The sequence below is a fragment of the Chiloscyllium punctatum genome, chromosome 17, assembly GCF_047496795.1.
Source record: "Chiloscyllium punctatum isolate Juve2018m chromosome 17, sChiPun1.3, whole genome shotgun sequence".
Classification (NCBI taxonomy): Eukaryota; Metazoa; Chordata; class Chondrichthyes; order Orectolobiformes; family Hemiscylliidae; genus Chiloscyllium; species Chiloscyllium punctatum.
The window spans coordinates 101,478,789-101,504,227 of NC_092755.1; the positions used below are offsets into that span (position 1 = coordinate 101,478,789).

General features: G+C 40.3%; 1 protein-coding gene across 3 annotated transcripts in view; it reads right to left on the minus strand.

Moving 5' to 3' along the window:
* Positions 1-25,439, minus strand: part of emid1 (EMI domain containing 1) — a 343,266-nt gene that overhangs the window by 41,297 nt on the left and 276,530 nt on the right. For all 3 annotated transcript variants that reach the window (XM_072588069.1, XM_072588070.1, XM_072588071.1), the window contains exon 8: positions 21,085-21,249. In XM_072588069.1, coding sequence (XP_072444170.1) covers positions 21,085-21,249 — 165 coding nt within the window. The remainder of the gene's footprint in view (positions 1-21,084; positions 21,250-25,439) is intronic.

Below are 25,439 nucleotides of genomic sequence, written 5' to 3' on the forward strand. Positions count from 1 at the left end.
AAAGGTCTCCACTAGTGGCAATTTCTTGCCTCAAACCTTGGTCCATTGAAGACTATTTAATTTGCAATTGATTAGTCAACAGCTCCATTAGCAGAATGGTGCAAATTGATCTAATGGAGAGGTGATAACATAATAGTAATGTTACTGAACTAGTAACCTAAAGGTTACTGATTCCTGATGAAGAGCTTATGCTTGAAATACGGCTCCTCAGATGCTGCTTACTGTGTGTGTGTGTGTGTGTGTGTGTTAGTTCCTGAGGCATACTGATACTGTCTCTACCTCTGGGCCAGAAGTGGTGTGTCATCATTTGCCTGAAGTGGACAATTACAAATAACAATGAAATTGTACACGACAACATTATAGAAACTGAAACTGACCGAAGTGGTTACTCTGCATTTCATTTACATTCTGAAAGATAAAGAGCTTCATGTTGTGCCCTGGCCTGACTATGCTAGGATATTATGGACCTGTCATTAAAATAATGAATCATGCTGAAGGTACTTGAGAAAGAAGTTAGGCAGGATTGTTTTGGAGCTTGAGACCCTGACAGCAGAATCATTTGCAGGTTCTGAGCCTGCACTGCTTGAGCATGACAAGCCCTCTGTAACTGCTTGAGGACAGAGAGTAGGCTGCCAATGCTTGCTGACCAATAGGCAGACCACAACAGTCAGGAAGCTGCAATGTATTGATTCAAGCAACTGATGGAGGCTGAACCCCTCGTTTCACCAGTCGTTCTTGTTTGATTTATTTTTTCGTATGACGTGGATGCCACCGGCAAGGCCAGCATTTCTGCCCAGCCCCCATTGAATAGCTTAATGTGGGAGCCCATTTCAGAAGGTTCTTAAGTGTAAACCACATTATTAAGGGACAAAAGTGGGTACTGCAGATGCTGGAGATTTGAGTCAAGATTAGAGTGGTACTAAAAAAGCACAGCAGGTCAGGCTGCATCCGAGGAGCAGGAGAATCGACGTTTCGAGCATATCCTCTTCTTCAGACATTCCTGATGAAGGGCTTTTGCCCGAAATGTCGATTTTCCTGCTCCTCGGATGTTGCCTGACCTCCTGTGCTTTTCCAGCACTACTCTAATCTTGACACATTATTGATGGGTCAGACCAGGTAAGGACAGCAGATCAAAGGACTTTAGTAAACCAGATAAATTTTTAACAGCATTCAATGATTAGCTTTAGTTTGAACTGTTGTAGTGTAATTTGAACTAGTGTGCCCAGAGATTTAGCCAGGCCCTCCAGATTTCCAATCAAGTGACAGTATCACTAGGAGAAAGTGAGGACTGCAAATGCTGGAGATCAGAGTCAAAAAGTGTCGCGCTGAAAAAGCACAGCAGGTCAGGCAGCATCCGTGGAGTAGGAGAGTTGACATTTCGAGCATAAGCTCTTCATCGGAAATGTCTGATGAAGAGCTTATTTTTTTTATTTCAAAACTATACTTTATTCATAAAATTATTTGGATCTCTATACAATTGGTCCTGCCATTCTTTTGCACACATTACATTGCTTTACATACAGACATCGAAATTTATTTTTCCTATATACAAGTCTGTACATTTACTATCCAGCTCTTCTGCTGAGGTGTCAGTGGAGCCCAAAAGACTGGGTGGCCCCCCTGTTCTTCTTAGGCAGGCAGATGCTACATGGTGGTCTTTCCCCATCACGCTGTGGCAGCAGCTGCCCCGAGTGTCCCTCAACACGTAGTCCTGGACCTTGGAATGTGCCAGTCTGCAACACTCAGTCGGGGTCAACTCCTTCAGCTGGAAGATCAATAGGTTTCAGACCGCCCAGAGAGCATCCTTCACCGAGTTGATGATCCTCCAGGCACAGTTGATGTTCATCTCGGTTTGCGTCCCAGGGAACAGACAGTAGAGCATGGAGTCCCACGTCACGGCGCTGCTTGGGACGAACCTCGACAAACACCATTGCATTCCTCTCCAGACTTCCTTTGCATAGGCACATTCCAGAAGGAGGTGTGTGACAGTCTCATCCTCTCCACAGCCGCTTCGAGGGCAGCGTGTGGTGCGGCTGAGAGTCCAGGCGTGCATGAAGGATCTTACAGGCAGAGCCCTTCTCACCACGAGCCAAGCCATGTCTTGGTGCTTGTTGGAAAGTTCTGGCGATGAGGCATTCTGCCAAATGACTTTGACAGTCTGCTCAGGGAACCGCTCGACAGGATCCGCCCTCTCCTTTTCCCGAAGGGTCTCAAGGACACTACATGCTGACCACTTCCTGATAGACTTGTGGTCAAAGGTGTTTTTCTTCATTAAATTTCTCCACGAAGGACAGGTGATATGGAATGGTCCAACTACTCGGAATGTTCTGCGGCAGCGAGGCCAGGCCCATCCTTCGCAACACCGGGGACAGGTAGAACCTCAGTACGTAGTGACACTTGGTGTTTGCGTACCGGTGATCCACGCACAGCTTAATGCAGCCACAGACAAAGGTGGCCATCAGGGTGAGGATGGCATTGGGCATGTTTTTTCCCCCGTTGGCCAGATCTTTGTACATCAAGTCCCTTCGGACCCGGTCCATCTTTGATCTCCATATAAAATGGAAGATGACCTGGGTGACTGCAGCGGCACAGGTTTTTATGCTCAAAACGTCGACTCTCCTGCTCCTCGGATGCTGTTGGCTTGCTGTACTTTTCCAGTGCCACACTTTTTCACAGTACCATTACGCCAATGTTGGCTTCATGCCGTGTGCAGAGAGCAGTAGACGATCAGGAAGTGGGAAGAACGCAGCAAGGCAGGCAGCATCAGGAGGAGGAGAAGTCAATGTTTTGGGTATAACCCTTCTTGGATCCAACTTACTTCGAAATGATCTGGAGGCGAAATCCTTTTGGTGACCCAGTATGCACCCAACGGGACATTCTGGAATACAAGCTCTGTCCAAGGCATTTGTGTCAGATCTTAAGGAAGTCTGAATGTTATCTCTCTGGGTCATGTCATAGAATCAGTAGAGAGGAGAGTTTATGAGCACATCTCTAAATCCAAGACCATCAATCTGCTCAGGGGGACCATCAGTGACACTGCTTCAGGCGAGACTCAAAACTTGGAAGACATGCCCTGTCAGCTTTATTCACCTGTATCTGATAACAAAGCCTGTCTTTCCTCTCGTTCTTTTAATATTTTACAATTTATCATTCTTTCCTTTTCTGTGCTTTTATTTATATTCTTACTTCTAAAAAGCAAAATAAAGTTAATTTATGACTCAGTGTTTTGGCTTAATGATATGTATTTTCAATTCTCATGCTCAACGCAGTACTGCAGGCCAGCTGACAGATGGCTGCACATTACAGCGATTGACTCACGATACAGATAAGGTCACTGGTTCAAACAGAACAGCATATATCCCACTCCTACACCATGGAAGGTTGAGAATGGTTAATACAACAAACTGAGGTACAATTGAGAAAGGAATTATGGTAGAATCACCCTGAATTGTCTTAAAATGTTCATTTAAAGTATTTAAGACATCTTTTCTATCAATATTATAATCAAAAATAAACATTGAAAGATTTAAGTGGCCAGGTTAAGCACAATAAAGATTAACAGATAAGCTGGTTGTGAGCAAGTCTAAGTCAGGATGGTAAACCCATTACTCTGACAAAGACCAGAGATAAAATATTTTTAATCTGTCCATTTCTCACTAAAGCCATTCCTCGAAAACAAGGGCTGGAGGACACCACGTAAATCCCACTGACACTCAAGGTCTACCTTATGGGCGCGTAGATGGGTGTTTTGGGTATAAGACTGTGAACGTACATATGCCAGCCACTGTTCACAATACCCAAACATAACTAGGTAGTGAGTAGCTGGATCCATGGTCATTAAAGGGACGTTCAGAGATACCGCTACAGCAGGTGATACTTGAAACTGAGCCTCCCAGTCCAGGGCTAGGAACACTACCACTGTGCTGTAGGAAGGGCAGCATGGTGCCTCAGTGGTTAGCACTGCTGCCTCACAGTGCTAGGGACTCCGTTCGATTTTAACCTCGGGCGACTGTCTGTGTGGAGTTTGCACATTCTCCCCGTGTCTGCGAGGGTTTTCTCTGGGTACTCTGGTTTCCTCTCACAGTCCAAAGATGTGCAGGTCAGGTGAATTGGCCATGCTAGATTGCCCATAGCGTTAGATGCATTAATCAGGGGTAAATGTAGGGGAATGGGTCTGGGTGGATTAATCTTCAGAGGGTTGGTGTAGACTTGTTGAGCCAAAGGGCTGTGTCCACACTGTAGGGAATCCAATCTAATCCAAAAGGCCCTTAGAAGCTACCTTCCCATAGAACTATGAAATTACTTTCAGGTAATATGGTGATTCATAGCATGGTGCTATGTCAGTTATTGAAAATATATGATATAGCTGCCTTATTACACGCAAGAAATAGAAGTCAAATGTTAATGCTAAACAAACGTGATTGGAAATTTTGTTTAGTTCAGCAGAATTGGATCAGCTTATGTCTTACTGAACTTTATTACTGTTCAATTCCTTGGATCAGAATCATTTAGGTTTTGGAAGGAATTTCTGACAAAATGTCTCAATACATATAAAACAATTGAAACAAATGGTTACAGACGGATCTGCTCACAGTTTAGCTCCTCCACTGTGGGACTGGGCAGCAGATGGAGCTAAAGGTTCTGAGATAATGTTTTCAGATCATGTTCAGGGCCTTCTTACAAACAACATTTTTTGTTCAATAATTCTGTTTATTTTCTCTGTTTATGTTTCCCCATACATTGTAAATAATATATCTAATAAAGATAAATCCTGACTTTTATAGCTGTCATTTTAATGCTTCTTTATGCAGACAAGGTGAAAGAAGTACATGTTTGGGAATGGAAAATATTTCTACATTTTATTCACTCTGAGTTTGAGGGCAGGTACATTTACACTGCACCAACAATAAACTTTCATCCCTCTCCTGCATGCATTGATCCGGTAATTTCATTTCCCACATCAATTATTCTCGCAATTTGTATAAGTTGGTATCAAATTAGAACTACAACCTATTTTACTTGATTTTCAAGTTGTCATTTGTGTAGGTTATCTTTAAGGGAATTCACTTTTAAAACACTATATGCTGCATGTTTACTTTGTTGCAACTTTCCTTGACAGTCTGCTTTGGGATTGCAAGCTGCACACAGAGCAATCAATTCGTCTGCTTCTTAACTTGTAATGTGTATTACTGTTTTCAGGCAAAGTAACCGACAGTTAATTCCTCATGGATAATTATAAGACCATTATCACTAATATGACATGATCAGTGCTGGAAAACACCATGTTGATGAGGCCCATTTTAGTTGACCAGTGAGCAAGCAAGTCAATCTACAGGTCAACCATTTTAAATTGTGTTCAAACTGCAGGAGACACCTTACACTATATTTATTTGTTACACATTGGCAAGGATTGAAAACAGAGCTTGCTAATAAACAGACAAATCCCTACGGAGAGGCCAATTTATCTCACTTGCGAGAGGCAAAGAGATCAGTGCGTATGCAAGTGAGAGAAGGTCAAAGGTATGTTGTCAGAATTTCCACAAAATTCCTAGATTAAATATGGACACAACAGACCTTTTAACTTTATTCCTTAATTTTTCTAGTTCATATTAAGAAGGACTTTATGTTAATTATTACCTTATTTCATTATTTTTCTACTTATTCTATGATGGCTTGTAATGATTAACCTTTTAAACTTTGTTTCTTTTACTACTTTGTAGCTGAGTTTTTTTGTACTGAGGTACCCTTGTACCTAAGATAGTGCCTTGTACGGTGACATTAGATGCTTTTCACTGTACTCCTGTACTTGAGTACACGTGACAATAAAATCTAAATCTAAACCTAAAAATCAACATCTGAATCAGAATTGACAATGTCTAAACAGTATTCAGAGTTATGGTTTCTGGATTCAAGTGTGTCCAATGCAAAGAAATGTTAAAATTGTTAACAATATGACCTACTCTTGGGAAATAAGGCAGGACAGGTGACTGAGGTGTCAGCGGGGGAGCACTTTGGGGCCAGTGACCATAATTCTATTCGTTTTAAAATAGTGATGGAAAAGGATAGACCAGATCTAAAAGTTGAAGTTCTAAATTGGAGCAAGGCCAATTTTGACGGTATTAGACAGGAACTTTCGAAAGCTGATTGGAGGCAAATGTTCGCAGGTAAAGGGACGGCTGGAAAATGGGAAGCCTTCAGAAATGAGATAACAAGAATCCAGAGAAAGTATATTCCTGTTAGGGTGAAAGGAAAGGCTGGTAGGTATAGGGAATGCTGGATGACTAAAGAAATTGAGGGTTTGGTTAAGAAAAAGAAGGAAGCATATGTCAGGTATAGATAGGATAGATTGAGTGAATCCTTAGAAGAGTATAAAGGAGGTAGGAGTATTCTTAAGAGGGAAATCAGGAGGGCAAAAAGGGGACATGAAATAGCTTTGGCAAATAGAATTAAGGAGAATCAAAAGGGTTTTTACAAATATATTAAGGACAAAAGGGTAACTAGGGAGAGAATAGGGCCCCTCAAAGATCAGCAAGGCGGCCTTTGTGTGGAGCCACAGAAAATGGGGGAGATACTAAATGAATATTTTGCATCAGTATTTATTGTGGAAAAGGATATGGAAGATATAGATTGTAGGGAAATAGATGGTGACATCTTGTAAAATGTCCAGATTACAGAGGAGGAAGTGCTGGATGTATTGAAGCGAGTAAAGGTGGATAAATCCCCAGGACCTGATCAGGTGTACCCGAGAACTCTGTGGGAAGCCAGAGAACTGATTGCTGAGATATTTGTATCATCGATAGTCACAGGTGAGGTGCCGCAAGACTGGAGGTTGGCAAACGTGGTGCCACTTTTAAGAAGGGTGGTAAGGACAAGCCAGGGAACTATTGACTGGTGAGCCTGATCTCGGTAGTGGGCAAGTTGTTGGAAGGAATCCTGAGGGACAGGATGTACATGTATTTGGAAAGGCAAGGACTGATTTGGGATTGTCAGCATGGCTTTGTGCGTGGGAAATCATGTCTCACAAACGTGATTGAGTTTTTTGAAGAAGTAACAAAGAGGATTGTTGAGGGCAGAGCAGTAGATGTGATCTGTATGGACTTCAGTAAGGTGTTCGACAAGGTTTGACAAGATTAGCAAGGTTAGATCTCATGGAATACAGGGAGAACTAGCCATTTGGATACAGAACTGGCTCAAAGGTAGAAGACAGAGGGTGGTGGTGGAGGGTTGTTTTTCAGACTGGAGGCCTGTGACCAGTGGAGTGCCACAAGGATCGGTGCTGGGTCTTCTACTTTTTGTCATTTACATAAATGATTTGGATGTGAGCATAAGAGGTACAGTTAGTAAGTTTGCAGATGACACTAAAATTGGAGGTGTAGAGACAGCGAAGAGGGTTACCTCAGATTACAACAGGATCTGGACCAGATGGGCCAATGTGCTGAGAAGTGGCAGATGGAGTTAGTTCAGATAAATGTGAGGTGCTGCATTTTTGGAAAGCAAATCTTAGCTGGACTTATACATTTAATGGTAAGGTCCTAGGGAGTGTTGCTGAACAAAGAGACCTTGGAGTGTAGGTTCATAGCTCCTTGAAAGTGGAGACGCAGGTAGATAGGATAGTGAAGAAGGCGTTTGGTATGCTTTCCTTTATTGGTCAGAGTATTGAGTACAGGAGTTGGGATGTCATGTTGTGGCTGTACAGGACATTGGTTAGGTCACTGTTGGAATATTGCATGCAATTCTGGTCTCCTTCCTATGGGAAAGACGTTGTGAAACTTGAAAGGGTTCAGAAAAGATTTACAAAGATGTTGCCAGGGTTGAAGGATTTGACCTACAGGGAGAGGCTGAACAGGCTGGGGCTGTTTTCCCTGAAGCATTGAGGCTGAGGGGTGACCGTATAGAGGTTTACAAAATTATGAGGGGCATGGATAGGATAAATAGGCAAAGTCTTTTCCCTGGGGTCGGAATCCAGATCCAGAGGGCGTAGGTTTAGGGTGAGAGGGGAAAGATATAAAAGCGACCTAAAGGGCAACTTTTTCACACAGAGGGTGGTGTGTGTATGGAATGAGCTGCCAGAGGATGTGGTGGAGGCTGGTACAATTACAACATTTAAGAGGTATTTGGATGGGTATATGAATAGGAAAGGTTTGGAGGGATATTGACTGGGTGCTGGCAGGTGGGACTAGATTGGGTTGGGATATCTGGTCGGCATGGACCGGTTGGACTGAAGGGTCTGTTTCCATGCTGTACATCTCTATGACTCTACAACTGGTTTATTCTATGAAGAGAGATTAAGTCAACTGGACTGGTGTTCACTGGAGTTTAAAAGGAGAGAGGATCTCTTTGAAACCTGTAAATTTCTGACAGGGCTGGGCGGAGTGGTGTGGATGGCTGCAGTCTCAGCGTACATATGGTAGGTCACTGTGGACGAGATGAGGAGAAGTGTCTTCACTCAAAGGATGATGGAACTGTGAAATTCTCTACCACATAAGGCTGAGGAAGTAAAATCACTGACTGTATGGAAGAAACAAATAAAAACTTTCGAGAGGTTAAAGGTGTGTCAAGAGGTCAGGGGAAAGAGTAAGCAAATGATGTTGAGATACAGGATAAGCCATGGCCGTACTGAATGACAAGAAATGCACAGTGAGAGAAATTTGTGAGAGTTGAATTCTGGAACTGTTGCAGTCCACATGGGGTGGGTACATTCTCAATGTAAAGGAGGGGTTCAGGATTTTGATGAGTGGTGACTTATTTCTAAGTCAGGTGGTGTGTGACTTGGAGGGTAACCTGCAAGTGATGGTGCTTGTATGCTTTCAGTGGTAAAATTTGTGGGATCGGATTCCTTCACAATCTAAACACAAAAATATTTAAACTAAGCAGAATATTACAAAATTCTTCCTTGCACAAAACAGTAGATGATGCTAATTTTATTTTACTCATTCAGGAAATGTGGGCTTCGATGGCTCAGCCCATATTTATTGCCTATCGTTAATTATCCTTGAAGTGCTAATGGTAGCTGCCTTCTTGAACTGTAGTGTAGGTCCATGCAGTGTAGGTAGACCCAGGCTGCAGTTAGGGAGGGAGTTGTGGAATTTTGACCCAGCAACACTGAAAGAATGTGATATATTACCAGGTCAGGATGGTGAGTGGATTAGAGTGGAACTTCAAGGAGGCAGTGTTCCCATGTATGTGCTGTCCTTGTCCTTCCAGATGGAAGTGGTTTGGAAGGTGCTGCCTAAGGAGCTTTGGAGAATTTCTGCAGTACATCTTGGAGATGGCACACAACTGTCACTGATGAACGGAATGTATCTTTGTGGATGTGGTGCCAATCAAGAGGGCTCCTTTGTCTTGGATGGTGTCAAGCTTCTTGAGTGTTGTTGGAGCTGCACCCATCCAGACAAGTAGGGAGCATTCCATCACACTCCTGACTTGTGCCTTGTAGATGGTGGACAGCTTTGGGAATCAGGAGGTGAGTTACTTGCCATCATATTCCTAACCTCTGAACTGTTCTTGCAGCCACAGTTTAATTTGATTAATTTAATTGAGCTTCTGGTCAATGGTAACCCCAGGACATACATAGTAGAAGATTTAGCAATTGTAATATTAATGAATCTAAAGGGTCTAGGTTTTGATTCTCTCTAGATGTAGATGGTTATTTCCTGTCACTTTTATGGCATGGATGTTACTTGTCACTTGTCAGGTTAAACATGGGTGTTGTCCAGGCCTTGCTGCATTTGGACATAGACTGCTTTGGAATCTGAAGAATCACGAGTGTGCTGGACATTGTGCAATCATCAATGAACATCCTCACTTCTAACCGTATAATGGAGGGTAGGCCATTGATGAAGCAGCTGAAGATGGTTAGGCCTAGGACACTCCCCTGAGGAACTCCTGCAGAGATGTCCTGGAGCTGAGATGACTGAACTCCAACAACCCCAACCATCTTCCTATGTGCCAGATGTGACTTCAACCAGTGGAGAGTTCTCCTCCAGATTCCTGTTGGGAACCTCTACTTCCCACTCCACTTTCTGCTGGATAGATGGGATTAACATCTTGAAACTTGTGGGGATCTTTCTCTTATTACACCTCTGAAGTAAAACTTGAATCAATGTCAAATCAAAGGCTTTTGTTGCCATTCTTGAAGTTGGAATAAAATATTTAAATAAACCAGTAAAATACACATCTATTTGGCAATTAACTGACTAATTCCTGAAATTTTGTTTGAGTAGAAAGCTTGAAATAAGTAAACCCTTTCAATAATGGAGGAGTTGAGACGTTATTTGCAGACTTTTTGTTCATTGCAAGTTCCAATAATTACCAGATTCTACAAAGACTGATAGCACTTAGTGACAGCATTCATCAACACTTGATGGAAAGCAATGTAGTCAATTTTACCACTGATGGCAGACATACAAACATAACACATAAATCTCATTCTCCTCCACATTGACATACATACCAAGACTGATTTGGAGTGGCCTCTCTCACAGTTGCCCCTGCATATGGTTCAGAATTCCTAATCTGAAAGCTAGCTACGCACGCTAGCAATGCTAAATGGTGAGAACCGAGCTATGAAGCTAAATAAAGTCATGTCTTCAACAATGTCCAACATCACTCAAGTTTCTGAAGCAGTTTGGCAAAATGAAACTTCATAAATGCCAAATTTTGTTTCTTGTGGGATTTTAAGAAGAGTTTTTCAGCGAGCTTTTTATGATAAATGGGAAGGGTAAGGAAAACAATTTCCTTCCTGTTTAGTTTAATCAGCTTCAAATGTAATTCAATCTACTGGCTATTATACAATAGCCAGGACCTTTTGTGAACAGCTGAGTGTCAGCTGAACTGCCTTATTTGGCACAAATACCTTACCACCCACAGGCTTGGCTAACAGCAGCCTCTCCACGATAGCAAGTCGGATTCCTTTATTCTCACAGTGGCACTATACAGAAAGCTTCACTTTACTTTCTCAAATTCAGCTACTGCTAACTGCTGTGCTGTTCTTTTTTTAATTATTGAGAAGAGCCAGCATTATCCCATTTTTTGCTACAGTTCTGAAGTAATGCCTTAAGCTTTATTGCTCCTCCTCAGGACTAAAGCTCTCAGTTCAATTTGCTTACAAAGGAATATTACTGAAAAATTTGCTTACCAGAATATTGTCAGTTTTCCATGTATAATACTTAATCCAAATTAACAGTTAATGAGGATATGCACTTTTGTTTAAAGTGTACAGATTATGAGACTGCAACCTGAATTGTCCCAGGAGACTCATCAATGGACTGCACACACTGACCAGAATTGTGCATAGCAACTTGCCAAAGTCATATTTACAAATTTCTTCCTTTCAACAGCTAGCATGGAGACCTCATTCTCCCTGCCTGTGTTTTCTTTCAAAAGTAAGTTGTATTAAAAGGAGAAAGAGATTATTGCTATTCCACACTTCTGCAATCTTAATTCAAATGAATCTCATGCAAATAATTTCTGTGCTAATTTTTCTCAAGTCTACTTCCAAATATTTATCACTGTAAAGTTATTTTGCTGTCAGCTAGCAATTTGTTTGCACGATCCAATGCACCAGTCAACTGAGAAATACAATCTAGGGGTGATTTTAACCTTGCCCACCCAACAGTTACAACCATCTATAGTATCTATTAATCGAGGTCCCACTCTCTTTTCATGGGTTTAAGTTTTAATTCATACCACTGAGTAGGTGAGAGAGATGCAGGATATATGACAGTTATAACTTTTCTGAATTAATAATCAGACCCTGAGAGTATTTTGCCAGTTACCTTTAAAGCAGGAAAGGACTAACTGGTATTTGTTGGTGGAGGAGAAATAGAAAAAGGTGTTTTTATCCAACACAAATTCTTTGTAATATAAGTGAAGACTGGCCTGAGCATTAGGAGCTCTCGGGGTGGCTATTTTGTTTTCTAGTTCCAGGAAGATGGGCACCCCTGGCTAGGCCAGCATTTACTGCCTGCCCCTAAGTGCCCTTGTACTGAGTAGTGTGCTTAGCCGTTTCAGAGTCAACTATGTTGCTGTAGGACTGCAGCCACATGTAGATTAGACCAGGTAAGGATGACAGACTTCCTTCTCTGAAGGATATTAGTGGACCTGATTTACAGCAAAAAAAAACCTGACAGTACTTAACATTAGACTAGCTTTTCATTCCAGACTTTTACTCCATTTAAACTTTAACCTCTGCCTTGGTGTGAGTTAAACCTCAAACATTAGCCTGGGGTTCTGGATAATTATCACTGCATCACTGCTTCCCCCATTTAAAAACAAAAATCACTCAATGCCAGGTTATATTTGGAAGCACAAGCTTTTGGAGTGCTGCTTCTTCATCAGATAGCTCTAATCTATGTTATCCTAGAAAGGTAATAACCTGATTAGAACACATGCCCTTTGTTGCTTGCTGGCTTGTGTTATTTTCTAAGTGACTGTTATTCTTATGTGAGGCTTTCTCACACTGAGAATTGAACATCTTTTGGAGGGGCCAGAGTTCGGGTCAACAAGTATTAATCTTTATAGTCCTTGTACTAACGTTTATAAAGAGTGGTACAATATGAATTATTTAATTGCAAAGTATTCATGAAGTATTTTAAGAGGAAATTAGATTGCTAATTTAAAAATAGAGATAAAGGAAGCAGGAAAGTGGGCAACCCAACGTGGATCAGGATGGGACCTGGTCTATATGACTCAATTAGAACACATCCTTTTAACAAATCTCTTGGGGAACTGGAATCTTGTTTTTATTAATGACACATGAGGACACATATTTGTGAGTCAAAAGATATCTAACACGTAGGAGTTGTTTTAAAATACGTGAAACCAATGCAGCTCCTATACTCTGCATTATTTTTTGTTTCAGTGACAACTTGACCACAAGAGGGCATCAGAAGATTTATAATTGTGCTGAATGTTGGCCAGAGCACCACCATTTGTTAGTAAAAACACAACAGCTCTGGGCAACTCACTGATTCAGCAGTAAAAGATGAATGTAAAATGGAACATACTTGGGAAGAAGCTGGTCCCCCTGCCTATTTTCCAGATAAAATTTCTTGTTTTTACACCCTGCCTACACTTGGAAAATGTCCCAACATTGCACTGCCACCACACACAGCCAGTTAAGACTCTAACATGAATCCAGAGGAGCAAAAATGTCACTTTCAGTTCCACAGCATTCCTGATCAGCTTGTGCTGTCAACACTCCTCCCATTTTCCTCCCATTTAATTGGAGGTCTGTGCAGGGAGAGGGAAATGGCTCAAATTTGATCAACAAGGAATAGGCAAGCTGCCTTGGAGCCGTGACTGACATTGGCCCAAATCCCAACTTTAGATGAGCCTTTGGCTACTTGGTTGGGTTATCACTGCATGTTGTCTGCTTATTGTTAATTGCATGCTTAGTAATAGGATTTAACCTCTTTCTCATTCTCTTGATATTGCACTGAATATATTGCAGAGAGAAATAAGCCTATACTCTCTCACTGCCATAATGAGAAAAGAGAATGTGTACTTCTTGTCAGCCTTATATCTTGTGAGATGATGGTTTCCGCATGGTGGTCAACTCTGTGTTCATAATGGCTTGGTGTAGCTTATGAGTTTCTCTCTGTCATAGCACTCTCTGTCTGCAGAAGATGACAGTGCCCTGAGAAGGTGCACAATTTACTGACATCTCTACGAGAGCCAATTTAAGAAAATAATTCACAACCAACTATCTCTGCATGCTGCCCTTGAAGAGGCTCATGGGACAGGGATCAGTGCCTACCTCCCTCTGAAAAGGTACCTTTTCAAAGCAGATGGACCCATCCAATGCTAAATACCAACTGCTGCTGAAAGACCATCAATTTGTGACTCGTTGGTCTGCCCGGTAGCTTCATGGCCAAGTGTTACAGATTGGCACACCACGAGGTCAGGACTACAAGCTGATGGATGCATTAGACTTGTAATAGCTGCTACCAAGGCTCACTGAGAAAGACTGTCCTAAGATGGTATACCAAGGGGCTCTGAGCATTGTAAAACACCGAGGGCTGAGTGCACCAGAGAATGTTTGACATGAAATGTAAATGCAGAAAATAAATATAACCAGCAACTACCTTTAATGAAATGTCAAATTTGGCCTGTCACATAATTTAATTTTATAGTTTTTATGAATAAAATATATTCTTTCCAAAAGAAAGTGCTATATCAAATGTGGTTTGCCAAGAGATTAGCAGAGGGATCCACTGAAACCTGGGAATGCTTGAAGATCAGGAATTTGCCCTATCCATTATCTGAAATCTTAGATTTATAACTTTATCGACAGCTTTGTACCATGCACAAATCTCAGCATGTGGAGATCACTCTACCTTTGTCTGAACACTGTAATCTTTTGCTATAAATTTTGTGGCTTATGATCCTGTTCCACAGCTACCTGATGAAGGAGCAGCGCTCTGAAAGCTAGTGCTTCCAAGTAAATCCCTTGGATTATAACCTGGTGTTGTGTGATTTTCCTCATAAATAAACCAGTTAAAGTACTAGGCAAGCAACACTAAAGCTGCAACCTGTACTACAGCTATCCAATAAAGATGAGTATCCAGACTTTATCGGAACTGTTAGAAAATAGCTGATGTTATAGTTGTTTGTGGAAAGGTAGCATAGTAATTAAGTTCAATAAGTGTTCAAGACACATGTACGCCATTGAACAGTGGATTTTTATCAGTAGAATTGACTTCAAACATACTGGCAGGAACATGAACTTTTTCAATTCCAATATAAACCACTTAATTTAAAATTTTGAAAAAAATTGCACTGGTTAATTACTGCAAAGATAAATAACCACACTACAACGCTTTAAGATGAAGTAGCAATTGATTGCATGTATGCAAGGGGTGTGCAATAGGCATGTTTTGTCTGGGTGAAGTGTAATTATAAAAATTCCAAAGTTAGTCAGTTCCAAGAGTCATACATACATGCTTACATCATGGGCTTATTGTACAGGCTGTTATTGTTAAAGCTCTGACGGACACATATCAGCATTGCCGTATACATTTCTGGCAGCCAATTACTAGACAAGAAACATACACTGACCTCCTTTACACATAAAGCCTGGCATCATATTGCACACATTTGACCAGTTTTCCACAGAGAGTATTTGGGGAATATTTAAATGTTTTTTTTTAAAAATACAGCTTTCTCACAACTTTTTTTTCCTAAAAAACAGCTCTTAGAAAGAAACTGTTAACTCAACATGCCAACTAATCGGCTAGACACTGAAGTGATTTCCTCAACTATACTTAAAGCAATTAAACAGTCTGCCTCAGTAATTGGGAAGTTTTGTCCCAGATACTCAGTAAGCATTGTCGCACATGGACAAAAAGTCCAAATCAGATCAAAAATCTAGAGGGCATAGGTTTAAAGTGAGAGGGGAAAGATTTGAAAAGGACCCAAGGGGTAACTCTTTCATGCAATGGTGGTATGTATATGGAATGAGATGCTAGAAAAAGTGGTGGAGGTTGGTAGAATTGCAACATTTAAAAGGCATCTGGATGGATATATGAATAGGAGGGGTTTAGAGGGTTCTGGGTCAAATGCTGGCAAATGGGACTAGGTCAGATGGGATACCTGGTTGGTGCGGACGAGTTGGACTGAAGGATCTGACTCCGTGCTGTACAACAGTATGACTAATGAATCAAATAGGAAATTCAGAAGAATTATCTTTGGAATGTGGAACTTGAGCTCACAAGGGTTTGTTGAGGTGAATGAATTCAAGGAGAGGTTATGTAAGTACATGATGGAGAAAAGAATTGACAGACATGTAGAATGCTGAAGAAACTGAACAGGTCTAGCAGCATTCATGGACATAGAAACAATGCTAATTTTTCGAGTCTGGTATGACTGCTTTAGATATGTTGGTGGATTTGGAGAAGGTGGCTGGGAGAAATTGGATAAGGTAAACATTGGCATTGAGCTATTGGGCTGAATGACCTGTCTGCACAGTGAAAATATTGTGCGGCACTTTGGAATCCTTTTAAATCATGAACAAAGTAGGAACAGAAAGCTTAAGATCAAGTTTTCAATCAGACACATGAGATTAGAATGCAGGAGAGTAATAAGAAGAGGTTTTGCTTCTATCGAATACAGGGCATCATGATATTGTATGATTAAATGAAGACAGACTGTGGTGACTGAATTAAATTGAATTGATTTTAACATTACTTTGTATGCCACTAGCTATGAAACAAAGCAGCTATAAGATTTACGTCTGGCCTTGGGTCTTAAAGTTTTTCTGGTCCGCTGTAAAAAAGATTGTGAGGCAAAGTGAAAAATCCCTGCATATCTGGTTCACACTGCAACGGGATTTTAGCAAAATGAGAGGGAAGGCGAGGTTTAGATTGAAATTGCCAAGGATATGTAATTACTTGGTGCAGAGACTGAAAGAAGAGAGGACGGAGGATAACGTTTCTACGTTTGGAGAGTGGGAATGGGATGGGTGGGAGGATTGCTGTGTTGTGAAAGAATTCTACAAAATTGACTTGGCAAAAGGTTCTACTCCAGTTACAATGGTTAGGGAAGGTGAAATCTATGGTCAAATTGAAGCTGTGCAGAGGAAGGAGTTGTTTGTTGCCAAATTATAAGAGAATGGGAATGCACCTGTAAAACTGAAGGAGCATTTCTTGCTCACAGGCTGATGGAAGGAAGCAACCTTATGGATAAAGCTACTTTTACTTTTGTATATAAACAGATACAACAAAGCACTTTACCACATGGCCAACTTCATTAATTACGATCCAAGAATCGTTCAATGTTAACCAGCCTTCTCACATGATGTAAAGTCATTCTGTCCCACGATAATGGACTCACATTAAGGCAAAAAATAATAGAAACCATATGAATTCCAGCAAAACCACATCAGGACTGTTTTCTAATCTTTCAGATACAGAGTACCGAAATCATCCATTACTTTAAAATGACACACAAATGAGTTTCACCTTACACATCTCAGGAGGACCAAGAAATTTGAGCTTGGCTCAAATCATTTTACTATTGTAACAGAAAACAGTAAGGGAAGCCTAACTTTTAATGGTAACAGTACATTGTTACATAAACAGCAATAGGATACAAAGGATAAATAAAAAGGAAGGACATGGCAATGGAGGAGAAGGGGGAGGGAAAGAAAGTGGAATGAGGCCTTTCCTTCATCATCTAGATAATGATCGTTAAGAGAAGGAAGATGAGAAAGGAAGTTGAGTTAATTGTCAGGGAGTATCATCAATTAACATAAATCAATTTTTTTTTAAGTTGCTAGTTTAACCCCCAACTAATGCATCACTCATTGGTCATTCAAGCTCCAGAACATAGTTATAATGGTCAGATATTAATTGTTGCTTAGTGAAGGAAGCTTACAGATTATCGGGTGCTTGCAAAAGCTCTGGCTTCAGGTCAGACAGAAAACAAAATGATTGTTTTTCTTTCTCTCATTAAAAGATTTGCTGCTTTGAAATGGAACAGATGCACCCAAACCACGATTTTAGGTATTTTAAGAAATGGCAGGGATTCAGTAATAATAACATTACTTCAATTAGTAGAATATGTTGTAATTTGATAAGAACACAAGTTGCATTACTCAGAATGCATAGAAAAGGGAGGGATGCTTACTCCTTGCTGACTGAGTACAATTAGCACAGTCCAGGAAGCACCAAGATCATTTCACACGATAATTAAGAACAAACATTCAAGACAAAACTGATGTTTTGCCAGCTTTGCTGAGCTCAATTATCCCTGCCTGACCCAGGAATGGATCAGATGTTCTTCTTATTTCATGTCACTTTGTATTAAACTGAGTGGTGCATTTATGAATCCAGTCATCCAGAGTGTCAGATGTTAGATACATTAGTAAAATAAGGCGCTTATAACAAATCTGAGCTGATTGTGAATTAAACTATTGGGATTAGTTAAGAAAATTTGAACTTTGAATAAAAGGAGCTATGTGCTTAAGTAGGAAATTGCCACAGTTGCAACAGTGCAATTAACATTTAGCAAAAAATAATTTGTTGCTAAGTTAAATGAAAACCAGGTTCTTAGCTGTGCTGTGATCCAGGTCACTGGTTGAGGTGGAGGAAGTGTCTTCAACCAATTAGCAGATTATGTTCAGGTTAAATTGTGTATGTTCTCTGACACCAAGTGGTGAACTGGTGAACAGTAATTATATCGGCCATAATATTTAGAGAAAGGTGAGGGAGGTGCAGAGAAAACTGAATGCAGCTAAAAAAAATTCCCACGCTTAGCACTGGCCAAATTGATGGCCAAGAGGATAGGCTAGTGACTGAATGTTGAGTACTCTTTGGAGCTTGATTTAAATATATTAATTAAGTATGTAATAATGCTGTCACTTTAAAAAAAGGTTATTTTGTCCTGGGTTTTATTGAAATGAGGATGTAAAGGCAGAGGTACCAAAGTGTGTATTGGATCCGGCCTATGTCAATTTTGTTTTAATCAGTTGTAACAAAGGAACAGGAGTGGCCAGTTCTACCAGATCAGGCTTTTTAGTCTTTTTTAGCTGCAGCAGTACAAGAAGAATTTGGGTCCCAGAAGAGTTGGAGCTTTAGTAAATGATTCTTAACTGTGACTTTCTCTGAAATCTCTCTTGGTGTTTCCTCCTGGATTGGGAAACTGCACATAAGAATCTGTGTTTGAATTTACCTTTTGGCCAAGGTATGTGTTTATGAGATGTTACTATACCGGAACAGTAAATTGGTAATAGGTACTGTATCTATTATTTGGTTTTCTAATAGTTGAGATATTCTAAATTTCTTTCTTTTGTTTGTATTTTAAGCGTAGTGTTTAAATAAATTGTGTTTTACTTAATGTCAAGTGATTTGACCAGTTGAATCACATCTGGAACAATCACTTCACATCTATCTTTAAAATAAGAATAACTTAGGATCTAGGCGGCCTTCTTAAAATATTTTGAGGGGGTTTGATCTCATTCAGAACAAGTGTCGATCCAAACATCACAAAACCCGCCCACGTCAATGGGTGCACATGCAGTGGTTCAGGCTGCATTATATCTGCCTTCATGGTTCACTTACTAATTTTCTCACTATTGGAGCTGAAGGTTACAGGGGAAATTTAAAACATGGGAGGGCCTAGAATTGTTACACACAATAGAGTATCTCTGTGGCAGCAAAAGTGCTGTAAAAGGTCCGGAATCCAAGTCCTGGTACTGAGTCCAGGCATTTCTGATTCTTGGGAGGGGGAGGGGTAAATATTGGGATGGGTTGTCACAGTTCATACATGCATGGTTTCCAAAATCAACTGACCACTGAGTTGACTAGATGCCTTTATTGGATCTTGGAGTCACAGTTATTTGGAATCCAGCATGTGGAGATATGAACAGGTCACAGAAAATCCATTCTCTGCACATTTCTAATGGATAGATAAATAACCCCTCTGGAGAGATGAGGGACCCCTGCAGATATGGTTTCAGGATACCTTGCAGGTGGGGGGGGAGGTCAGGTGTGCTCTAAGGCTGTTAAGTGTGGGGACTATTGAGCATAAAAGGTGCATAAGCCCTTTGGATCTGTCCAACCTGTCAAGGGGTGATCTGTCATTACTTGTGAAGAGGTGTCTTGAAGTATGAACAGTTATTAACCCATCAAGAAGTGTCAACAGGTGTCAAAATGTGTATTTATGAATGAGTACACTTTTCTCAACAGTGTTGTCTCCAGTACAGGAATTTGGGAGAAGAATATAGTTGTATTATTTTTGTGCATGATCACTTGTGGATGCTCAAAGGATTGGCGTAGTAGGTGAAGTGATAAAGAGTAGTAGTGAACGAAGGCACATAGGTCATGGGTAAAGAATATAAGGTTGCACAGATTGGCATGGGAGTATGTAAAGATGTGAGGGATGGATGAATGTTTCATATTTCTCCCTTTGAAGAGGTAATGTATCCCTTTGGATCTGGTCCCAATACACTTTTGTTAGAGGTAAGGCACTCTTTGAAATTGTGAAAAGGAATGCTTGTGCATAAAACGTGCACAAACTCATTAGGATGAGCAAATTTCTCAATTTCACTGTGGAATGAAAAAGGTGCGAGGCAGTTCAGAGTGTCTATTCACATGGAAGCATTATTGGAGCTCTGCTGCATTACTGCTTTCCCAATCTTTCACAATGTTGTGCCTCCTGATGGACAACTGCAACTACTTACTGAATGGAAATGTTTGTTGATATAAGGGATTAAGTACTGACGTGAATTTGTTTTGAGGTAAGTTGTTGAACACTTAATTGAAATATTTATTTTCGTGAGGAATTAGTTGACCAATTTCAATAAATTTAGACATCTTTTGTGTCAATTAGAGTGTGGTCACTTTTTAATAATGCCATCATCAATAGACTCGTAATATATTTCCTATCAGAAGCCGTTTAAGATAATAGGTGAGTTGGCATGGAGAAAAGTAAAGGGTAGATGCATTGGCGCTCAGTGGCATGGAGCAATATAAGGCCATGGAGCTTCAGTAGATGAGCACAGGATCATAAGAGCATAAAATTTAGGAGCAGAATTAGACAATTTGGCCCATCGAGTCTGCCCCACCATTCAATCATGGCTGAGACATTTCTCAAATCCAATCTCCTACCTTCTCCCCACAACCCTTGATCCCCTTACTAATCAAGAATATCTCTATTTCTGTCTTAAAGATACTCAAGGACTTGTCATCAACAGCGACAATATAGACTTTTTGAGTGATTGCCGTAGTTCTGTGGTTTTATACTAAGGATTAACGTCCACTGAGTTAAAAAAAAATCAGACCTACATCTCATAGGACTGGCAATACAGATCAATGAGGCAACAAGTCATTTGCAAAGATCATGGGGATGATATGGATAAGTAGGCATAGAATTGGCAATGCTCAGTGGAGATGTCACTAGGTTAAATGAGTACATAAATCACTAGGAAAGATTTTCACACTTTTGTAAAACTCAGAAAATGTTTCACTATATCTTAAATGAATCAAAGAAAATTAAATATTGATTCTTTAGAGGGCAGCATATTCAGGTTGGGTGTGAAGCTAAAATCTGTGACTACAATGAAGAATAATAACATATACTTGCCATTGTTGGTTGCTGTGTATCCAAGGTCAACTGATCCTAGGTAAGGAATGTCAGCACGTGAAGGTCCTGCAGGACCTGGTGGGCCTGGTGGGCCTGGGGGTCCTGGTAAACCTCTCCCACCAGGAAGGCCTGCTGCTCCAGGTGGACCCAGAAGTCCTGGCAAACCTGATGAATCAATACAATAAATTGCTTTAGGTCAATAAATGTAAAGGGCTGGCTAACTCCAGTTCATTATATCTCCTTAGGAAGCCATGAGCTGCTTCCTACACCTATAGAAACTGGAACTTCTTCTACAAAGCCAACCCAATCATCATTTGAATGTTGCTGAAAAGAGAAAACATGGTATTGAAGCTCTCTGCCTTGCACAGCAGGAGAAATGTAAGAATGGTAAATTCCGACTTATTTCAACAATTTATACCATGGGAAAAAGGACATTGTTTGGCAACTTTGATTGGTTGAGACATTGCTACAGAGAAAGAAATGGGGGACTAACAGGCTTTCCAAAATCCTGGGTAATTCAAAACAAGGTGTAAAGCAGAGCGCCGATCATACTCAAGCACCCAGGCTTGCAAATCCCCAATCAAAACATGTACATTTAGATCTTGTTCTGTGAGTGGGCAGCACTTATGGAATAATTCTGACTGTGCAACTACCCAAATAACAATGTAAGATAACCAGTCCAACTCATCATCTAGTTTATTTACACTTGATAGAAGCACCACACATTCATGCACAGAAACTTACTCTATGCAAACAAAATGAATGTGTTTAAGCCTCGTGCTATTTTTGAATTATCCAGGAGCTTGGGGAGCTGATAGTTTCCCATTGCTTCCTCTGAGCCAGTGCCTTGGCTGAACAATCAGCATCCTTTCCTCCTGTAGTGTAAATTGCTGTGATCAGTTGAAATTTGGCATTCTTGCATTTGCCCTGACAAGAAATTCCAGCAAAACATGCCTCAATTTTAGCAAACATAGATTGCCTACTCATTTATGCACTCATTTGTTGAGTAACGCTATTAGAAATCAGCTGTCATGTTTGCTTTATATAATTTGTTTTGTAAAGAGTTAAAGATGCCATAATGCAATGAAAGCAATGCACCCAGTATCTGTCTTACGACATAAGCTAGGAACACTTAAAAGGAGGATAAATTTGAAGTACTTGAAGACAAATTAAAGTTTTAGGCTGAGATTCGCCTCTTATTCTTCTGAACCCCTGCTGGGAGATCAGTGCATCTCCTTGAGAAATGGTCTGAGCAGCCAACTTCTTTCTCCAGGGATTCTGCCAATCACACAATGAAATTACAGTCGGAAATTGGGAGAATGCCCATAGTAATTCAGGGCCAGCTTATGCATGGCTTTCGAACAGAATTAATCTTCAGGCGTTCAAACTTGATCATGTGCTTCGCATTTCAGCAAGTGCTTCAGATGTCTTGCATAGCCTCCACTCCACCGGCAGGCATGTAACGTTCTGAAGAAAGAGTTTCTAATTGTTCACAGATCCAACATTCTCCAGATTTGATGAGAAGCTTCATCAAGTGTGATGGATCTTTTTAATAGCAACACACAATTTCCTCCAATTAGGCATACACTTAACTTTACCTTCAGGATAAATGTAATAAGGTCGAACCTTTCTACTTACTGACCTTATTGAAAAAGCCAACTTGAGTATAACAATGGGAAACAATCTTTCCAGTATTAAGGAGCTGCTAACCAATTGAATCTATTCTGCTGTTACCTATACATCACATGCAGCAAATGATACTTATAACAGCAGGATGTTTTAGCACTATATTAAAAGGCCAATGTGGCACAAATTTCTAAAAGAGAAAAGAACATGAAAAGTCGATTTCCACTTATTAACATTCATTTTTCTTGACTGACATAATTCCACTTATAAATGCTACACCTGTTAAAACAAAATATTTATTCAGGTATCATGTTTCAGTTCAGCAGGACAAATGATCTAATTGAAGCTACTTACATCTGCAACTCTATATTAAATAAGCAATGGAAAGCATTCAAGTTCCCTCACACTAAAACAGCAGGCACCCGTAGATGGTCTTATTTTTTGACAGTCAGACAACTGCTGCGGGAGACATGACTATTATGAAACTGTTTTTATTTTGTGTTATCACAGCTGTTGGAGGTGTCACAATATCTGGCCCAAAACTTTTAGATTTAGACACTACTGACAACATAATCTAAAACTCTTGCTCTACATAACTCTATGGGGGTCACTGACTGTACTCAGAACAACAGCCCAATGTAAAATAAACTGCAGCAGTAATTAAGCAAAGGGAGTCCTGTGCTGCTTTTATTGAACACATCTGAAAAGTACTATCTACCCTAGATAAACATATTTGTATTAATAACATAATACTCTTGGGAAAAAGTGACTTGAGAATAAAAACAATATGTGACATAGTATAAAAAGAACTTAACTTTTTGCAGATCATTAGAAAGAAGTACGATTAAGCATTATCAGGAAGAGTTGGATTACAGTAATACTGGAGCATTGGATCCTGTCCAGTAAAGCTCTGAGCGTGGCTTCTATAAGGGACTGTAAATGTTTTCAGAGACCATCAATAATACGATGAGTGTCTACATTACAAATCATGATTCCTGTTCACTCTCACTTGTTAACTTCTCAGTCACAAATGGAAGCTTTATTTTGAGGAGCTTGTTCTCTCTATACTTAGAAACTTAATGGCATGTCTTCAGTATATGAGGCGCCTTAAGATGCGATCATTTCAGTTCACTACTGGAGCAAAGTGGATGTGATCATTTGTAAGTTGCCTTGTAGAACTTAGGATGGCAAAACAGTGGGAAATTTGCAGTCTTGTTCCTCAGTGAGAACCGGAGGCCAGGGTTGCACATACTCATTTTCTAGCTGTTCTGAGTGGAAGTGCCCATGTATTGGGAAATAAAAGGTGAGTGGGCATGGAGAGAGGACAAAACTAAGCATGGTTGTGATAATGGCACAACCACTTGGGGTTTTCAGGGGACTGCAGGCTGAGCCCTCTTTCACATGCTATGAGAATGGTGCTATGGAAGCTTGGCGGCCCATTACCAAGAGGGCGATGAATCAGCTCCATTCCCTGTTATTCAGGTGATGGCAGCATATGCCATGCAAACTTATGCCAACCAGAATCAACACATTGGGTATGGGGGTTTGAGGGAGAAAAAGGTATTTAGAGAACTGTTCATGCTACTGCGAAGGGGTCTGATTAAGGAAAGGAAATCAGAAAAAGTAAATTGCATTCATAGTGTAATAAGATCATTACTATATACCTCATATTTCAGGACAAGAAAACGAATTGATAGCTATCGGTTTAACTCACGACATTTCAAACATTTTCCATTGTTTGGCTCTTAACTCATTTTTTTTGTAACTGGATGTATTCATGGGAATCATACCTTAGCATAAGGAAAATAATTTAAAATGAAATACGCATGAACCTTTATGTTGATTTTCAAATTGCATAGCTGTCATAGAACTATTTTCCTAAACTCCTACAAAAAGGTAAAGTTGTCATAGTCCCAGAGTCACAATAAGGCTGCTCTGTCATTACAGACAGATGACTGGTGGCGGTTTAACCTGATGGTCACCCCCTTCAGGTGACGGGAGAGGTTGGGAAGGAGAGTCCTTCATGGTAACCTCAGCCACTGCAGGAACTGATCACCCACTGTTAGCATCACAAACCAGCTGTCCAGTCAACCGAGCTAACTTACCCTCTTCCCTTGTAAAACTCCTATAAGATACATTAATTTAACTGAACACATGGCTGAAGAAGAAATTATTAAACTTTCTTCCAATATCAGCACAATTGAAAATTGCTGAGCCCAGCTTTCAAAACTCAAAGTGACAAATCCATATTTAAAGAAGCAGTAGGTTTTTCTACATGAAGGATTTCAGGTTTGAGAATAACTGAATATTGAAAACAGTGTGCCATGAATGAAATAAATGTAGCATGTAATTAAAGCTCACTGCAATATCCCTGCGACAGGAATTCTCAGTCCCATTCCAAGGCAAACAGTACTGATATATTGCACACAGATTTAATCATTTCTTTTTAAACAGGCACTCTGTCATCAAAATACTTGCAATCTTAAATGCTTTGGCTCATGTCCTGTACCATTTAAAAAAAGGAAACAAACATGTAATTGAAATTTGTGGAATTCTAGATCAAAATGATTGCTAAGTACTGCCAGAGTGGACCTTCGACATTTCTGAAAGGATTCAATCCTTAATTCATGGTAGAGTAAAAATATCAAGTTTGCCAAGTGTCCACTGGGAGAAGAGATTTCTCTGGTGAAGAAAAGCAATGGTTAATGGTTAAAAATATTAATTTATAT